Source organism: Exophiala dermatitidis, assembly GCF_000230625.1.
Source record: "Exophiala dermatitidis NIH/UT8656 unplaced genomic scaffold supercont1.1, whole genome shotgun sequence".
In the NCBI taxonomy this organism is placed as follows: Eukaryota; Fungi; Ascomycota; class Eurotiomycetes; order Chaetothyriales; family Herpotrichiellaceae; genus Exophiala; species Exophiala dermatitidis.
Window position 1 is genome coordinate 3,842,900 of NW_008751646.1, and position 16,759 is coordinate 3,859,658.

General features: G+C 51.9%; 6 protein-coding genes across 6 annotated transcripts; 2 read left to right on the forward strand and 4 right to left on the reverse strand.

Moving 5' to 3' along the window:
* Positions 1-536: 536 nt before the first annotated feature.
* HMPREF1120_01365 (uncharacterized protein) lies at positions 537-4,609 on the forward strand (the record flags this gene model as incomplete). Its single annotated transcript, XM_009155380.1, has 2 exons — positions 537-769; positions 817-4,609. The coding sequence occupies 2 exons, from the start codon at positions 537-539 to the stop codon at positions 4,607-4,609; spliced, it is 4,026 nt and encodes a 1,341-aa protein (XP_009153628.1).
* A 462-nt stretch (positions 4,610-5,071) lies between these two features.
* On the reverse strand, positions 5,072-7,328 carry HMPREF1120_01366 (rab family, other). The gene is made up of 3 exons (XM_009155381.1): positions 6,619-7,328; positions 6,246-6,538; positions 5,072-6,155 (listed from the first exon to the last, which is right to left on the reverse strand). The coding sequence occupies exons 1-3, from the start codon at positions 7,043-7,045 to the stop codon at positions 5,982-5,984; spliced, it is 894 nt and encodes a 297-aa protein (XP_009153629.1). The 5' UTR covers positions 7,046-7,328; the 3' UTR covers positions 5,072-5,981.
* Positions 7,329-7,491: 163 nt separating this feature from the next.
* On the reverse strand, positions 7,492-8,600 carry HMPREF1120_01367 (uncharacterized protein). Its single transcript, XM_009155382.1, has 2 exons — positions 8,049-8,600; positions 7,492-7,997 (listed from the first exon to the last, which is right to left on the reverse strand). The coding sequence occupies exons 1-2, from the start codon at positions 8,147-8,149 to the stop codon at positions 7,550-7,552; spliced, it is 549 nt and encodes a 182-aa protein (XP_009153630.1). The 5' UTR covers positions 8,150-8,600; the 3' UTR covers positions 7,492-7,549.
* Positions 8,601-8,975: 375 nt separating this feature from the next.
* Positions 8,976-10,949, forward strand: HMPREF1120_01368 (MATE family multidrug resistance protein; the record flags this gene model as incomplete). The annotated part of the gene is made up of 1 exon (XM_009155383.1): positions 8,976-10,949. One exon carries the CDS (start codon positions 8,976-8,978, stop codon positions 10,947-10,949), a length of 1,974 nt encoding a protein of 657 aa, XP_009153631.1.
* A 105-nt stretch (positions 10,950-11,054) lies between these two features.
* On the reverse strand, positions 11,055-12,909 carry HMPREF1120_01369 (isopentenyl-diphosphate delta-isomerase). Its single transcript, XM_009155384.1, has one exon. It carries the CDS (start codon positions 12,569-12,571, stop codon positions 11,678-11,680), a length of 894 nt encoding a protein of 297 aa, XP_009153632.1. The 5' UTR covers positions 12,572-12,909; the 3' UTR covers positions 11,055-11,677.
* A 181-nt stretch (positions 12,910-13,090) lies between these two features.
* Positions 13,091-13,600, reverse strand: HMPREF1120_01370 (uncharacterized protein). Its single transcript, XM_009155385.1, has one exon. The coding sequence runs from the start codon at positions 13,493-13,495 to the stop codon at positions 13,142-13,144; it is 354 nt and encodes a 117-aa protein (XP_009153633.1). The 5' UTR covers positions 13,496-13,600; the 3' UTR covers positions 13,091-13,141.
* Between the last annotated feature and the right edge of the window lie 3,159 nt (positions 13,601-16,759).

Consider the following 16,759-nt stretch of genomic DNA (forward strand, 5'->3'; position numbering starts at 1 on the left):
TAACGAGGCTGGCGTCGTGTTAGTAATGCTAGTCGGCCAGACGTAGACTGGCGCTGCATACGGACGTCACTGGGGGCCAGAGACAGTTTGCACCACCACTGCACTGGCATTACTGGTACCGCAGTGCTACCACTACTAGTACTACAATGTTGTATACTTTGCACGGCGAGTTTCCTCGATATAATCCCACCACGATACAAACTCGAGAGGCCGTCCGATCGTGAGCCGCTCGTGGACCGCAGGCTGCCATCCGCGACAACTTAAACTCCAATTCAGCGATCGTTGAGCCCCTCGCCTCTAACAGCATCAACATCTGGCAGGATCGAGGCCTTGCCAAACCCATTCCGCCTCTCCGCATCTGAGCGTTCTTGCGAGTCTGAATATTGCGCAATAAAAAGTCACTTTCTACAACATCGTCTGCGGATCTTAATTTAGGGTCTCCAGATGCGTTGAGCCTGACTCCTACAGGCATTTACCCAAACAAATTTCTTCCATCGTTGCGTCTACTCAACCACGCCAGGGTTCATTCAATCACCATGGCGAAAGACCGGTCGGCCGCACAGCAAGGCATCTCCTCGTTACTTTCCAAAATCAACGACCCTGACCCGGACATACGTTATATGCAACTGAGTGATCTCATGAACATCCTGCTGGCACCGGCATCCGACTACTTGCGAAATGATCCCCATACTACCGCACGGATAGTTGATGCCCTGCTGAAATCTTTGGCTGATCAACATGGTGAGGTTCAGAACCAGGCATTGAAATGGTAAGGACAATTCATTGCCCTCGTGTGTCAATACTGATGACTTCTAGTGTTGGACCGCTCGCCGCACGTACACCAGGCGACATCATTGCTCCGTTGATTGACAAGCTGACGGATCTTACCAATACCGATATCGACATTTCCGTCCCCACCACAGCGCTCCGGACTTTGATTGCCGCGCTGCCTCAACCCCAACATGCAGGCGGGGCTACTCAGGAAGTCAGAGAAGCATATAGTGCAGTCAGCAGAGTCTTGATACCGAGATTGGTAGGGCACGTCGTCTTGCCGTCAAGCAAGCCTTCACCCCAGCTCCCGACCGGGTTGCTGGACAAACAAAAAGAGAAGGGCTACAGCAGTGATGCCGTAGACGTCATGATTGAGGTGGTCAGATGTTATGGGTCACTGTTACAAGAGCAGGAACTGGTTGCTTTGGCCAGAAGTGTCATGAACATAATCGAAAGCCCTCAGGCAGGAGGTGTGGTCAAGAAGCGAGCCCTCGCCGGTGTAGGTGCACTGATACCACATTTCAGTGACGCCCAAATCAGCTCCTTCGTAACTGCAATCACGCAAAGCTTTCAAAATCCTCAACTCACTACCGAACATCGGAAATTCCTGGTTGCTACAGTTGGGACACTGGCACGCTCGAGTCCTGGGAAGTTTGGTCCTTTTGTCGACACGGTCGTTCCATTCGTTTTTCAAGTACTGAGCTCTGATGGGCCGTCTTCCACCATGTCAGTGTCGGATGAAGATGGTGAAGTGGACCCCGAAGTGGAAGAGCTCCATGAAACAGCGCTTGTTGCCCTTGAAGCTCTGGTCGGATCGTGTCCCACTGAGATGGCACCCCATCTTCCTGAAGCGGTTGATGCGGCTTTGAGATATGTCAAATATGATCCCAATGTGGCAGAGTCGGATGATTTTGAGATGGAAGGTGCCCAAGACACTACCTCGGAAGATGGCATCACGGAGGAATCTCCGGATGATGACGAGGATGATGAATACGCCGAACTAGATAACGAGGATGCATTCAGTGATGTCGATGACCTCAGCTGGAAAGTCAGACGCTTTGCAGCCAAAGTGCTGTACACCATCGTCATGGGTGTCGCGGCAGCAGACCGAGCGATTCTCTTTGAGAAGATTGCTCCTGTCTTGATATCGCGATTGTTCAATGAGCGAGAAGACAGCGTGAGATTGGAGATTATTGCGGCCTTGACTGCATTAATCCGCAAAACCGGATCTGGCTTGACCCAGCCGCTTACACGAGTTGAATCAGCAGATGACAATCCAGCTGCTCCTACCAACACCCGCAAGCGCCGACGGCAGGATAGCGAGGCTGACCGGCAAGACCCAGATCTCAGAGGCTTGGTTGCGACCCGTTCAAGTCCTCCCATTATCCCTGCATCACCGCCGAGTGGCTCCCAAGCTGAACTCATCAATCTGGTGCCGAATATCGTCCAAGCTCTCTGCAAGCTGTGGAAGAAGGCCAGTATGGCGCTAAAACAAGCTTCAGTGGTCATGCTCAAGACTCTTACATTGGCTCGCAACGGAATACTGTCCGATCATTTACAACAATTAGAAGATCCTATTGCGGACGCGCTGAAACCCTCTACAGCATCCACCTCGGGGGGCACTGGATCTGGAACGTCTGCAACAGTCGCCAGCCTTCAGATTGAAACGCTCACTTTAATCAGTGCCATTGCGGAGACTAACGGTACCACGGTGTTGATTCCTTTCGTCATTGCTCTGATCCCGCCAGTCATCGCCATCGCCCGCGACACAAACTATAAAGTCACGAGTGAAGCACTTGCCACTATCGAACAGTTCATCAAGGCTCTAACTCCTCCACGCTTACCTACTGCCCACCAGGACCATGCTATCCACATCGGAAAGCTGTGGGATGTGATCATGGAGCGAGTCACCGACAATAATGCCGACCTCGAGGTCCGTCATCGCGCCATTCAAGTGTTTGGAGTTCTGATTGCTCGGACTTCCAACACCCAACTTCTATCTAGCTCTACACGAATGAAGAGTCTGGGTATACTTCACGACCGCTTGAAAAATGAAACCACCCGACTTGCCAGTGCAAGAGCCATTGGCCTTATTGCCGAAGCCGCGGGAGTGCACGATAACATCGGCTCTGCGTGGATTCAGGATGTCACGCTTGAAATGGCTCATCAACTTCGCAAAGCCGATCGGGGTCTCCGTGGGGCATGCTTGGAGTCCTTGCAGTATCTTGCCCTCAATCCCGTCACGGCCTCTCAACTTGAGACAACTACGATCTTGGAACTCCAGAGCTGGTTAATGCCGTTGATTTCTATCAGCGATCTGCATCTATTAACACCTGCCCTAGTCATTCTCTCAAAAATTATCCCCACTAATCCAGAGGCTCTCGTTAACGCGGAACTGGTTCACGCCCTGCATGAAATCACGCATACGCGACTGGAAGGACCACCCTTACGTGCCTATCTGCTCGTGGTAAAAGTCATTGGCGAGAGCGGAGTAGGTGCACCTCTCATGAAAGGGCTTTTGGCAGTCGGGGTTAAGGGCGAGACTATGGTTCTGGGAAGAGCCATCGGCACCTTACTTGTGTATGGTGGGGACAATCTCGGCGTGACGATAACGGACTTCCTGAACGAGCTGCAAGCCTCCCAGGATGTTCGCGCGGTTTGCCTAGCATTGACGGTGCTGGGTGAAGTCGGGTTCAGAATGGGTGCTAAGTCTCCGGTGAAAATCGACACCTTCACCAAATGTCTATCTGCAGAATCCGACAAAGTCCGCCTCGCTGCTGCTGTTGCACTGGGCAGTGCCAGCTCCAACAATGTTTCCGAATGCTTGCCAGTCATTCTGCAGAGCCTCAACCAGTCTCCCGCCCAGGACTACCTCTACCTGCACTCCCTGAAGGAGATTCTGGAACATCACTCCCAGAGTTCTTATGGAGAGGTCGCACCTTACGCATCCGAGCTCTGGCAGAAGTTGTTCGTGGTGTCCCAGGCCGAGGACAACAGTGCTGTTGGTGCCGAATGTATCGGACGGCTGGCGACCATTGATCCAGACACCTATGTGCCTGAGCTTGCCAAATCCTTGGAAAACCCCAACCCCTCCATTCGCGGAACTGTTATTTCCGCATTCCGGTTCACGCTGGGTGAGGCGAGCAACGCTTACAACACTATACTTGTCAAGATGATGACGCCCATGCTTCAAACAATGCTAAATGACCCGGACATCGGCAACCGACGTCTCGCCGTTACTACCCTCAATGCTGCTATTCACAACAAACCGGAGCTCGTGATTCCTGATATTAGCCAACTCTTGCCACCTGTCTTGGAAGATTCAAGAATCAAGCCTGAACTGGTCAAGACGATTAAAATCGGGCCGTTTACGCACAATGAAGACGCAGGTCTTGACGTCCGTAAAGCCGCTTACGCGACCATGTATGCATTACTTGACTGTCCCAGCGCCATCCCGCATCTTCCCATCTCCAAAATCTTTGATCGCATTCTGGATGGCATCGCGGACGATGCGGACATCCGCACTTTGTGTCTTCTTATGCTCGGACGCCTGGCGGTGATTGACCCAGACGAAACGCGCCGACGCCTGTCCAGTCTGGCCGAGAAATTCCGGGTCGTACTTGGAGCCAAGGTTAAAGAGACAGCCGTCAAGCAGGAGATCGAGAAGGTCAACGAGGCCAATGCCGCGGTGATCCGGACGACTGTGGAACTCGACCGCAAATTCCCTGCGACCAGTACCGATGCTAACGGCGAAATGGTCGCCTGGAGGAGCTACGTCGAGTATGTCAAGAAGGAGTTTGCCACAGTGGCCAGAAATGCAATGGCAGAAAGTGGCTAGGAGGGCTGAGCGTCAAGAAGTTGAATTCCATTGAACGGCAGCGAAAGACACGGCCATAAGAAATGCAGCGGTACGAGAGAGCCATCTTTACACTGCGTGGTTAGAGACTCGAACTGAACATACCGTTCCCACTAGTATTCCAATTTGTCCCTCGTCTAGGAGTAGGGATTTTCCTATCAAGCCCGAAGTGTCAGTGAGGGAAGGACACGAAGGGACGCGTACGGGTTTGCTGTTGCCCCCCCTTCTAACAAAGGGCCCCTGAGCTGCAAGCAGCGTCGTTGAAGACGTCGTCACGCAGCCCACCATCCCAACACTGACGAGAACCATGACCCAAAAGAGAACATGGGCACCAAAAGAGTTGAGTCAAGTGTGAAAAGCATGCACACATCTCTTTTTAGCGTTTCTATAGCATCACGTCACGGAGCAGAGAGACGAGACGGCAAAACATGAAGTATGAGCCCATGAAATATGAAAAGTAAGCACATGTGACAGTAGTAAAAGTATTACTAGTAGAATACAGAGCTAAGCTCAGCGTTGTGTCTCAGCACGCATCTTGCAAGGCTGTGAAGACACCCCATGCCGGCTGAGATTTATGGGGCTAGAATACGAACAAAAAGAAAGCCTCGTATGGCACTTCAGCACAACTCTTTATCCCTCAATTTTCCCATTTGGAATACAGGCCGAGCGAGCGAAGGAGTATCCATATTCCTGCGAATGCAAAACACCGTCTTGGTCGATTGACCGATGCCGTGCTGCCGATCCTTGACCCTCATGCAAAGGATGAAATGGACCCCTTTCTCTTCATTTCATCCATACATCCAGCCCCTCCAATCCTACTCTCTTGCCCCTTTTTTCCTCTGACCGCCGCCCACCACCCCTTGATGAATCGAGGCTCAGTGATGCCCTGCGGACGCCGTGATATTTCTCCGGGAAAGAGTGCCAAAGTGTGTTATTCACAGACAAGTGGAAAAGGATGGTGGGTACAAGTGTCTGACATCGTTCGTTGTCACGGGCTGGCATCGTACACAGCGCTGACATGGATGGATATATGTCCTCGGGTCGACAATCTCGTAGAATAAATAGGTGGCTGATTGGGAGGTTCCCCCGAAATTTATGTGCGGGCCGCAGGGTCATTCGTGGTAATTTGGAAACTCTCCCCCTTTTTGGTGGTCTCGTTGAGCGAAACTTGGTTTGTTGGTAGGTATCTCTTCTGGTTGGGATGGATTGATAGCAGTCGGACATGTCAAATGTACCAAAAGTGACAACATGTTTCCAAAGGCAAGAGACAGACTTGGGATAAGAAATCCCATGACATTGACAAGACCTTCTTAGTGGTTGAGCAGGCTTGCTTGTAGTCGACAGACCGGTCGTTTTAGACGGACTGATACAAGAGCAGGGGTTCGCCAACATTCTCGATTTCGGGGATGGTGCACTTCAGATCAAAGGCTTTGGAGAGAACAATTTTGAATATTTTCTGGACGTTGATGCTGTGGCTGGTACTGCTGAAGATGAGGCTGGCACGCATTGCTTTTGCAAATCGTCGGGCCTATTTTTGGATTAGTTAGCCATTAGGTTCTTCCCTTCTGTCTCGCGGGCTTAAGACCGAACAAAATCGAAACTGTGGTGTAAATCTTACCTGATTGCTTATCTCCTCTTGGTCCTCGCGTGGAAAATTCACGAAATGATCGTATTTGGTCCCGATCAAGAAAGGGATGGCTGTCTTGTTGAACCCTCTGCCTTGCCTGTACCACTCCTTGATGCTGTTTAGGGTAGACTTGCGAGTAAGGTCGAACATGAATAGGATGGCGACGGCGTCGTTGCACACTAAGGGGAGCATGTTGACGAATTCGCGTTGACCGCCCAAATCCCAGATCGAAAAGGTGATTTCGGTATTGCGTATCGAAATCGTCTTTTCCATGAAATTGACACCTGCAAAGTCCGGCCGGAGACCATATTAGCTGGCGTCCACCTGGGGAATAGATACAACTTGACCGGCCACAGCCACGTACCTAACGTTTGAATGTAATCTTCGTCCCAGCTGCCCTCGACATATTTAACCATCAAGCTGGTCTTGCCTATTTGGGCATCACCAACCATGCCGACCTTGATGACGACACTGCTCTTGTTTGCCGGTTGTGATTGTCTGTTTTCTTGGTTGTTCTGTGTTTGTTGTTGTTGTCCGCCCATTCCAGAGCCTGGTCTTGAATTGGATTGTTGTTGTTGGTATAGATTCGGTGAATTGTATCTCTGGGCCGAGTCGTTGTCTATGGGAGGAGTGGCGGCGGAAGGAGCTTGAGATTGATGGCCATTCTGAACCAGTGCGGCGTCTTGGTCCTCTCGTTGTTGTTGGTGGTGCTGTTGTTCATGATCGTTGACAATATGGGGGTTGTACGCCGAATCGGCGGGGTAATCGTTGTTTTGACCGTAGAGGTCCATGGCTTTTCAGTGAAGATGATAGAAGCAACGAGCGAACGAGGCTGGGGCCGCCAATGCAAATGACGAGCAACTTGAACAGCGTTACAAGCCAGGAGACAGTCCTGCAAATGGGATCCTGGGTCGATTCATCAGCGGGCGGTCGAGGGATGGGCCTGCGTGACAGAGTGATGCTTTTTGACTGCGGCGTCTGCGGCTTGCGGGTAAGTTGACACAAGGGCTGAAAGCCAATAATAACACGATCTGTCAATAACTCTAATCGACACTGCAACTGACGCGCAACGCGTCGATGGCATCGGTTCCAGCGCTTGAATCTACGGCCAAGACTGTCATTAGGTCGCACTAGCAACAGGCTAGTCGGCTAACAACTACTACTACTACTACTAACTACTATCACCACCACCTTCACAGCTCACACGACTTGAAGATGCGGCTTATAAGAGGCACGATGTCTGGAAAGATAATAACCTGGTTCAATGTACTACAACACCTTCATCGCTGGCCATACTAGCTGGTTCCCTTCCTCTGTCTGGCGGCCTGCGCTTCTGCCCCGAGGAATAGAGCACATGCCGCAACAATAGCAGTGGCCACCACTCCAAAGATGATTTGCGTCTTGATTCCCGATTGCACCAGAGCCCGTCGTCCTGCGTACTTCGTCACTGTCCGCATATAGTTGGCCATCCCACTCCCAAGGCAAGCCAGAGAAAGCACCCAGAAGATAATCCCAAGAGGATGGGATAGTTTCTGCTCAAGCGGGCTGGGTTGATTCTTCAGATGAAAATTGATGAAGATGGCAACGGATACAACAGCCATGTAGACCGCCAAACGTAGCCATGATAGAAATGTCCTTTCGTTGGCACAATGATCTCGCGCATCAGACGTAACATTGGAAAACAGCAATGGGGCGTACAGAGGCCGTTGAAGGAACAACTTGACAGGACTATCTGCATGGATCCTGATCTTGTTAGACTTAGTGCTCACTTCGACCTGGGCCGTAGATACTCACTGGTCCACATTGATGGTCGTGGTGAAGGGATTGTAGAGCAAATGCCAGGCGTCTTCAGAGCTGGGCTCCGCAGCCGCGGTGGCCGTGGCCGTGGGCGCCATCTGGACGCCTGCTGATGGCCAGGTCGGACTGAGAAGATGTTCTCCGCCCAAGGGACAATCTGAATAAATGGAAACTGACTGATATTTGCCAGACCGGCAATGATTGACTCGTCCGTAATGGCAATGCTGTTGCAAAAAGAATATAGAATGCGCTCCGGTTAGTCGCTTGGTGTGGAAGCTTGATAGGACTACATCTATATCAACAATACTATAATAAATAAATTCGCAGCGGCGGGATGTGGTCGTTATCCCGCAAACGCCAATGACGCAAGGTGCACGCTCGATAGTGCAGTGCGATAGTACAGTAATGTCTCCCGGACGAAGATGAAGGTCTGCAACAGGCGCACGCTCCTCCAAGACGTTAGCCAGATAAAGCCATGGGACTACCGGATGATACACTGCAGACAGCGAATACAGCTCTCTTCTGACATGTTAATAAGGTGGTGTGCCGACACCAGCCTACAACCACACACGTCTTCGCTTATCTTTGCTCCAGGGGTTGTTGATTGCGGTGGGCCTGTCCCCGTACAATGTCCTGAACTGGCCATCGCAGCCGACCGCCAAACTGACTCGCAGAAGAGCGGGCAGCGGCCGCTGCGCTTTATCAATGAATCAAACCACAACTTGAACCCGTCCACCGCTTCCCTCCTAACCTTTTGGAACTTGAAGCCCACCATGCATAGTTGTTGACTGTCAAGGGACACTAGCTTCACGAACACATAACTCCCGCCACACCCAGTTCACCACGACACTCTGAGCATGCAAGCAGTGGCTCGGGATAGTGACGGAGTACGCCGTGTCCACTGAACAACATAAACACCCAGCCATGACTACACCAAAGAGCACCGGTCGGCTGGACCGGGTTACCAGCATTACCAACAGGGTGTTCTCCAGCTCTTTACCCAATGCTTCTCCTATCGTCCAGGAATCCTTGGCCTGGGACATCGCAGAGGATGAGTCCGACGCCGCCATTTCCGACGACGACGAATCCGAGAGTTCGACTCTACGCCCTTCCACATCTGCTCCCGGCGGAGGATATTCATTTGTGGGATCATATCGGAGACCCAGCTTTGCAGGAGCCGGAAATAGAGCTACTGTGCTTCCACAAATTGTACGAGACCACGATAGATTATCCAAGGAGGAAAGAAAACAAGCTCTGGAGGAGGAAAGAAGCCTCCTTCGAGACAACAACATCATCCCACCAAAACATCCACTCAGCGAAGAGGGTGCGAGGAAAAAGAGTTTGTTCAAGATCCCTGGCGGTGACCTTAAGGTTACACGAACACGAACTGCAGAGGGTGCTGCTCCATCTCAAGACGCGATCGATGTTCCCTCAGAGGCCACTCCTCTGCTTGGAGACCCAAATCTGCCATATGGTGGGCAAGACGACCCCGAGACAATCAACGCCAAATGGGAAGAGGCAGTGGCTGCGGGCAGGATTCACACGACATGGCAGCGTGAAGCCAAAGTCCTTGCCCGTTACTCGGCACCGTTGATGGTGACGTTTGTGCTACAGTATTCCCTGACCGTTGCCAGCATATTCACGGTGGGACACATTGGCACAGTCGAACTGGGAGCAGTCAGTCTTGCCTCGATGTCGGCCAACATTACCGGGTATGCAATCTATCAAGGCCTTGCGACGTCTCTCGACACACTGTGTGCGCAGGCCTACGGGTCCGGACGCAAGAAACTCGTCGGTCTGCAAATGCAGCGAATGATCTATTTCCTCTGGACCATCTCCATCCCAATTGCCATCATCTGGGTATTGGCCGAGTACATTCTCCTTGTAATCGTTCCAGAACCCGCAGTTGCCAAGCTTGCAGGACTATATCTGAGGGTTGTTCTGTGTGGCGCTCCCGGCTACGCGGCGTTTGAGGCAGGCAAACGGTTTGTGCAAGCGCAAGGGCTGTTCTCGGCCTCGCTGTACGTTCTGCTCGTCTGCGCCCCTCTCAATGCGTTCATGAACTGGCTATTTGTGTGGAAGCTGAATTGGGGCTTTGTGGGCGCTCCCATCGCCGTGGCAATCACGGACAACCTGCTGCCGCTAGGTTTGTTCATCTACGTGCGGTTCTTTTCCAAGACCGGCATGTCATGCTGGAACGGTTTCACCAAGAAGGCCTGGCGCAACTGGGGGCCGATGGTGAAATTGGCCTTACCTGGAGTTGTGATGATAGAAGCCGAAGTGCTGGCGTTCGAAGTCTTGACATTCGCAGCCTCGTATTTCGGCACTACAATCCTCGCAGCGCAGTCGGTGCTGGCCACCTTGACATCGCTGACTTTCCAAATCCCGTTCCCGCTGTCCATCGCGGGCTCAACACGAGTCGCAAATCTGATCGGCGCCACTCTTGCCGAGGCCGCCAAAGTCAGTACCCGCGTCACCTTCACCGCAGCCACCATCGTGGGCATCCTGAACGTGACTCTTCTGTCAACATTGAAGGACTTTATTCCGCGGCTGTTCACCTCCGATCCCGAAGTCGTCAGGGTTGTGTCCAATATTCTTCCTCTCTGCGCCGCTTTTCAACTCTTCGACGCCCTGGCCGCCAACTGTAATGGCATCCTGCGCGGTCTCGGTCGGCAGGAAGTCGGTGGCTACGTTCAGCTGTTCTGCTACTACGTGGTGGCCATGCCGATCAGCTTCGGCACCGCGTTTGGGCTCGGCTGGGGTCTATGGGGATTGTGGACCGGCGTGGCCATTGCCTTGGGTTTGGTCGCGCTCATCGAGTTTATCTATCTCTACCGTACCGATTGGCAGCGGAGCGTGGACGAGGCCCGGGCAAGGAACATGGAGGGTGTTGCGTGAGGTCGACAGGCGAACTTGAATTGACCGACTGCGCACTGACATTGTCATGGTCTGAGGCGTCTTCATTTGATGTGCGCGGTTACTAGTAGTAATGAAAGGTGTTTTGTTGGCCAGCGGTCGATTTCAGCGAGTTATATATGTTTTTCCATAGTTACAATACTAGGTAGAAAGAGACATAGACGCAGTCAAGATCATGGCTCTGTCTCGCGTCAAAGTTGAAGGTCGTCCTTCATGTACACCATGTGAACATGTAGCACTTAGGGCTGCCAGTGACTTGCAATCGTCTCGCGATACTTGTACATGAACCCACGAAATCCAGTTGGGATACCGATGGCGACATCCCATCTTGTTGGTTGGCCTTTGCGTCCTTGATTGCAACCCGCCAGTGGCTGCTGAAACCGATCTTCACGTAGGCCCATGGCAGAAAGACACTGTGGGTTCAAGGTGTGAGGACAAACTTGTAGAGGAGGAGCTCTTAGACGTGGATACCAGGTTTCGGCTCTTAGAGAATGCGGTGCAGCTCAAGTCTCACGCGCGCCGACGTTGGGGTATTGTCGCTACACACTCGAATAAACAGGGAAATAGAAAGACAAAGAATAATCATAGGAATGTAGAAGAGAAAACCTGGTCACCAAAACCAAGCCAAACCAAACCAAGACCAAGCCAAACGACGCGCTGCTAGCTTCTATCTTGAATCTGGGTCTCAACTTGTTCTTTGTTGTTGTCTATTACATTCTTCGAATCTCCGTCTCGCCAGCAACTTCCCCCAACCGGCCCTGGACCAATTTCTCCCACCAATCAAACAACATACCCTCACAAATGAGCCTAAACCAAGGCGTATATTTGAGAGCCTTATCCTTCCCACTCTGGGACTCGACATCCCTAAACATCTGACGCAGCTCATCCGGACTGACCCAGCGCGTATCACGGACTTCATTCTTATTGATATCGAGTGTGACATCCGCCTCGATGAACAAGATATAATCGATTTCATGTTCGCCCCATTTCCCATCGCTGGGCGCAAGATAGTGGATTCTCGTGAGGTAGTGGAAATTCTGTATCGGCACCTGGTCTGCTGGGATGCCCAATTCGTGGTTTAGTTTGCGCACGGCGGCGCGTTTCGCTCCCTCGACGTTGCTGGCTAGGTCGCCGTGGCCTGTTTCGCTGGGGTGTGCGAGCGGGTGCGAGCAGCAGGTGTTGGTCCACATGTCGGGGAAGGTTATTTTTTCAGAGGCCCGTTGTTGAAGAAGCAGTTTTTTCGTGGTTGGGTCGAATAGGAAGACGCTGAATGCTCGGTGTAACAGGCCTTGGGAGATGTTGGTCATTAGGTGGCATGCTTTTTTGGATGCTGATCCGATCGGTTGGTCGTTGTGGTCGAGGACGATGCAGACTTCGTCCATGAGTCGGATTTGTTCTTCGTCGTAGCCGGCCAGACTGTCGTCTGCCGAGGAGGAAGAAGAAGAGTTGTTGGGTGAGGTGCCATTGGAAGTGTTGTTGGATGTGGCAGTGGAATTGGGAGCCATGTCCGCTCCGATCAGTGTCGTGCGCACTTCGGGGAATAGAGTCGTTACGTTTTCCCGTGTGATTGGTGTAGTTATGGTCGTTGTTGTGGTGGCAGGCATGGTGACTGACTGACTGTAGATAGATGCGAGTGTAAAGGGAGGGAGAGGAAGGCTCGGACGGGGTGCGAACGGGCTGGTTGAAGCGAGGGTAAAGTAAGGTCAGAGGCGAACACGCGGGTGGTGGAAGAACCGTGGAAGAACCGTTGTCTATCGATGGTGTAACGAGCGTCCTGTGTAGTGCGACAGCACAGTAGTGGTGAAGAATTGGAGGGGGCAGGTGTTGTAGGATGACACTGTGCTACCTGCGAGTAATGTAGGTGGTGGTTGGTATATTATGGTCTGTCGGCAACGGCGAAGGGTATGAGGAGGCTGCGCGACTGGAGATGAGGCGGTTCAAGTGGGATCTTCAAAGGCGGTCAAGAGAAAAAAGTTGGGCTCGAAAGGGGGAGCAAATACTGCCGCTTAATGGCAGATCGAGTCACGTGAAATGGGTGGAAAGGGCGGCGACCACGATGCCGAAGTGAGCGAATGGTGCCATACTACTAGTAGTTAGTACCTTATTTTATCAACGGCAAGGGACGAATAAACAATTACAACAAATCGACGGCATAACCCTCGACAATATAACTATCAATGACATAACGACTGTCGGAAACCCGACGGTAACCCAACGACCACCTTTAACAACACTATTAACAACACAACTATTGACGACATCGGCAACGATCCCACGGAGGCATCGACGAGATAATCAGCGGCGACGACATACGCAACGATAATATAGCAATGTCGATATGGGGGACTGACGATATAAGCGACCGACGAGATAAGCGGCGGCGAGGATATGCGCGACCGACGACATAGGCGACCGACGTTATAGGCGTTCGACGATATAAGCGACCGACGATATGATCGATCGATCCCGAAGACATAGGCGTTCGACGATGTGGGCGATAGAGGACATGGGCGACCGACGACCATCATCTCGACAGATCATGGTCTACAATCTGTCTGTTGTCTAATTGAGAGGTCTTGGTTTCACAGCCGAAGCTGCCACTCACGCCCTGCACCGCGTGAAGGTGCCTCTCATCGCAGGGCTCCCCCTCCCATACGCCGTAACGGCAATGCCGAAACTCTCAAAGCAGAGCCTTTTTCTGTAGGTTTCTGCCCTCCAGGCCTTTTGCCACAGGATTCTTGACCTGCTCTCGGTCGAGCTGGCTCCGAAAACCGTCCTTCTCTCTGGACAAAACACGCCGCGGTCGCCTTCTCTTTGGCTTTTGGCCCGGCGGTGGTGCTGCCAAGGTCTAACAGTGCTGGTGCTGTGGCTGCTGCTGAGAGTAGGTAGGTACTAGGGGGCGGCAGTAGGAGGTGGAGCCATGACTGGCTCACGCTGAGCTCTGGCTCTATGCTGAGGACTAGAAACTGTCCTTTTCATTGGACAATAGAGCCCTGAGACATCTTCGCCTGGGCTTTCCGCCCGGCGTTTTGGGTGGTAGGAGGATTGTCGATGGCCCGAGTGCTGGTTTCTGTGCTGGTGTTATTGTTGGTGTTGTCGCCACCGAGGACGACGGAGGGGTCACCCTCGCAAATCTGCTGCACATGCAGCCCATTGTCGAGAATGGAAAAAGGGAAAATTGTGTGAGAGAAAAGTTTTTGGTGTCAAGGTCAAAGACAAGTAGTCAAGTCAAGTCAAGTCAGGCCAAGTTGTGAGTGTGTGTGGTATGAAGGAAAGAGAAAATGTGTGCTTTGTCAAAGTCCTCGCTGATGCACTGAATGCCGGTCCAGGTGATGAGCTCGCCGCTGCGCTGTACGCTGTACGCTGTTGTGGGTACTGGTACTGGTACTGGGGCTGGTGTAAGAGTGGTAGAGTTGTAAAGAGGATGTAATGTCGCAGGAAGATATAGGCCCCTAGGCATACAGGCGGCAGGTGCCAACAACCCCGGTGCGAGTCTCTGGTCTGTCTGTGTCTGGTGCCTGCCGTTGCACTAAATGCTGGTCCAGGCGCTTGCTGGTCTCAACGAGACTATGAAGTGCCATTGCCTTGTTTGTGCTTGGCTTCGAAGTGGTGCCTGCCCGTCTCAAGAATCCGAGATGGTGTCGGTGCAAGGCGGGAGTGTGTTGAGGGCAAGGATTCAAGTTGAAATACGAGTGGTGTCTTTTCTGGCACAAGTGCTGGGGAGGTGAGTGGTGCTGATGTGGTCCTGGAGGACTCCGGTGTCAACAAGAGTACAGTGACAGTGATCAAGGTGTCTTCTTGGGTGTCAAGGTCAAAGCCGAGTCAAGTCAAGTTGTGAGTGTGTCGTGTGGTATGAAGGAAAGAGAAAGGAAAGATGTCCAGGTCGAGAGAGGAAGAGGTATTTATAAGCCGAGCAGTTCATCAGAATCCCGCTGCTTCAAGGTCCTGGAGGCAAATTTCTCTTTGACTATTCTTGAGGTGAGTTCTATGGTACGAGGAGGCAGTGCTGACCATGAAAGTGTGATTGGTATCCATTCCAGAAGGTCTAGTATGGGTGGAGGAGTACGTGGACTGGTGGCCAGTGGCTACATCGCTTACTGGCCGAACAATTCACAGCTTCACTCGGTTCAGTAGGCAGATCAATGAAGGGCTACTCCGTTGGACGGAATATCAAAGGGCAGGAACATGATGGAGTAGTTGATTGACTTCACTCAAGATACAGAAAAGCGGAGCAGGAGTCCCATGGAGTTGCTCTGAACTTTGAAGTCACAGCATCAAGCGGGGCGATGATCATTGGCAAACTTTGGGCGAGGGGTTCCATTCTTTCACACTCCGGGGCATCCAGGCTCTCTGGATCGGACCCCATCAGCGCCGGACTGGTCTCTTCGATTCGAGGGACAGGCATTTCCAGATCAGGCCATTGGATCACTCAGAGACTTGGAGAGAAAAAGGGCGAAGAGAGGACGCTGGTTTCGTTCAGTACCAGTGATTCGAAGGCTGAAACAGCACGGAGCAGGGGATGCCATTCTGTACAAAAGGGAGGAGAGCGAGAGCAGGTGAGTTCGGTACAGCATAGTTTTAGCTTTGCTGAGGAGTTCTTGGACGAGCTGATATCGGCCAGATGCACCGGTCATCATTGGCCATTCACCCGCAAACTTTTGGACAGCATGGCTCCTCCACTTGACAAGGCTGAAACAAAAGCTGCATAGCTACCTGCATTATATCAGCCTATGAGGAAACACGCAAAGCTGATGCAAGATCCCCCGATACAGAGAAGTGATCGGTAGCTTGAGAGTTTGTCGGGCGAACCTTGTGGAGGGTGGTCCATGAATACGGCGAAAAGAAGTGGAGCATCACTGCGACGACGCTCGGACCTGAACCAGACAAGGCTGAAACTCTCCGGTTTGAGTGATCTGATTAGCCCACCCAACCACCTCCCCTTTTTACCTTCCTGGTCCAGAAAGCTTCCCATGACCTCTCACAAAAGCCAGTCAATGCTCGCCATCTGTCCTTTTGCAGCAATGAACAAGGGAAATCTCGGAAAACAGCAGTTCTTCTGCCTTTGCCACTTGTTGTCTCCAGTCGGATTTCCAGCATCCCACCGGCCATTTTAGCTTTGCTCTCTCGTTGCAGCCAATTTACAAAGGTAGGTCTTACAAAGGTAGGTCTTACAAAGGTAGGCTTACATCCACCACAATCATGTGCATGCACGGTCTGGCTGAACATCGGCTGTGCTTCAAGTGAAGTATGTTGCGTGCTATGCCTGGCGCCACCATTAAAAGTTTCCAGGTACGGGACCACATAATCATCGAGTACCAAGCACACGCTGTTGAGGCGACACTCTGTCTTCATTGAATCGGTATCCACCACATCTTCCTCCCATTGAGCTTGCTACAGGTCCCGCCCACTCAAGGTTTGCAGCAGCATTGAAAGTTTGCTCATACTCGGCGCCATGATGATTGAACCCCCTTTGGAGGCGACACTTTGTCGTGATTGAATCTGTATCCACCACTTGCTTCCATTAAATGCCAACGAAAGTTCAGAGAACCAAAGTCACCGTTGAATCAAGACGACATGCCGATTGGGTACCAACCAACCCCAAATTTGAGGCGACACTTTGTCTGCATTGGATTGTATCCACCATTGTCTCACCGAGAATGCCTCATTGAAGGACCAAGGTTTACAAGACCAAATCCTCCTCATCGCAACGGTTTCCAGACCATGCAACGGCCGCCTATCGCAGATCCAAAGGCTTTTGTATTGCCCGAAGTTTGCACATAACGGGTGACATG

Coding starts and splice junctions, on each gene's coding strand:
- HMPREF1120_01370 (XM_009155385.1), bottom strand. CDS start 13,495: ATGATGGTCGTCGGTCGCCCATGTCCTCTATCGCCCACATCGTCGAAC.
- HMPREF1120_01366 (XM_009155381.1), bottom strand. CDS start 7,045: ATGGACCTCTACGGTCAAAACAACGATTACCCCGCCGATTCGGCGTAC. Junction 6,539..6,618: donor AGATTACATTCAAACGTTAG/GTACGTGGCTGT, acceptor CGGACTTTGCAG/GTGTCAATTTCATGGAAAAG. Junction 6,156..6,245: donor AAGAGGAGATAAGCAATCAG/GTAAGATTTACA, acceptor ATCCAAAAATAG/GCCCGACGATTTGCAAAAGC.
- HMPREF1120_01367 (XM_009155382.1), bottom strand. CDS start 8,149: ATGGCGCCCACGGCCACGGCCACCGCGGCTGCGGAGCCCAGCTCTGAA. Junction 7,998..8,048: donor ACGACCATCAATGTGGACCA/GTGAGTATCTAC, acceptor TAACAAGATCAG/GATCCATGCAGATAGTCCTG.
- HMPREF1120_01369 (XM_009155384.1), bottom strand. CDS start 12,571: ATGCCTGCCACCACAACAACGACCATAACTACACCAATCACACGGGAA.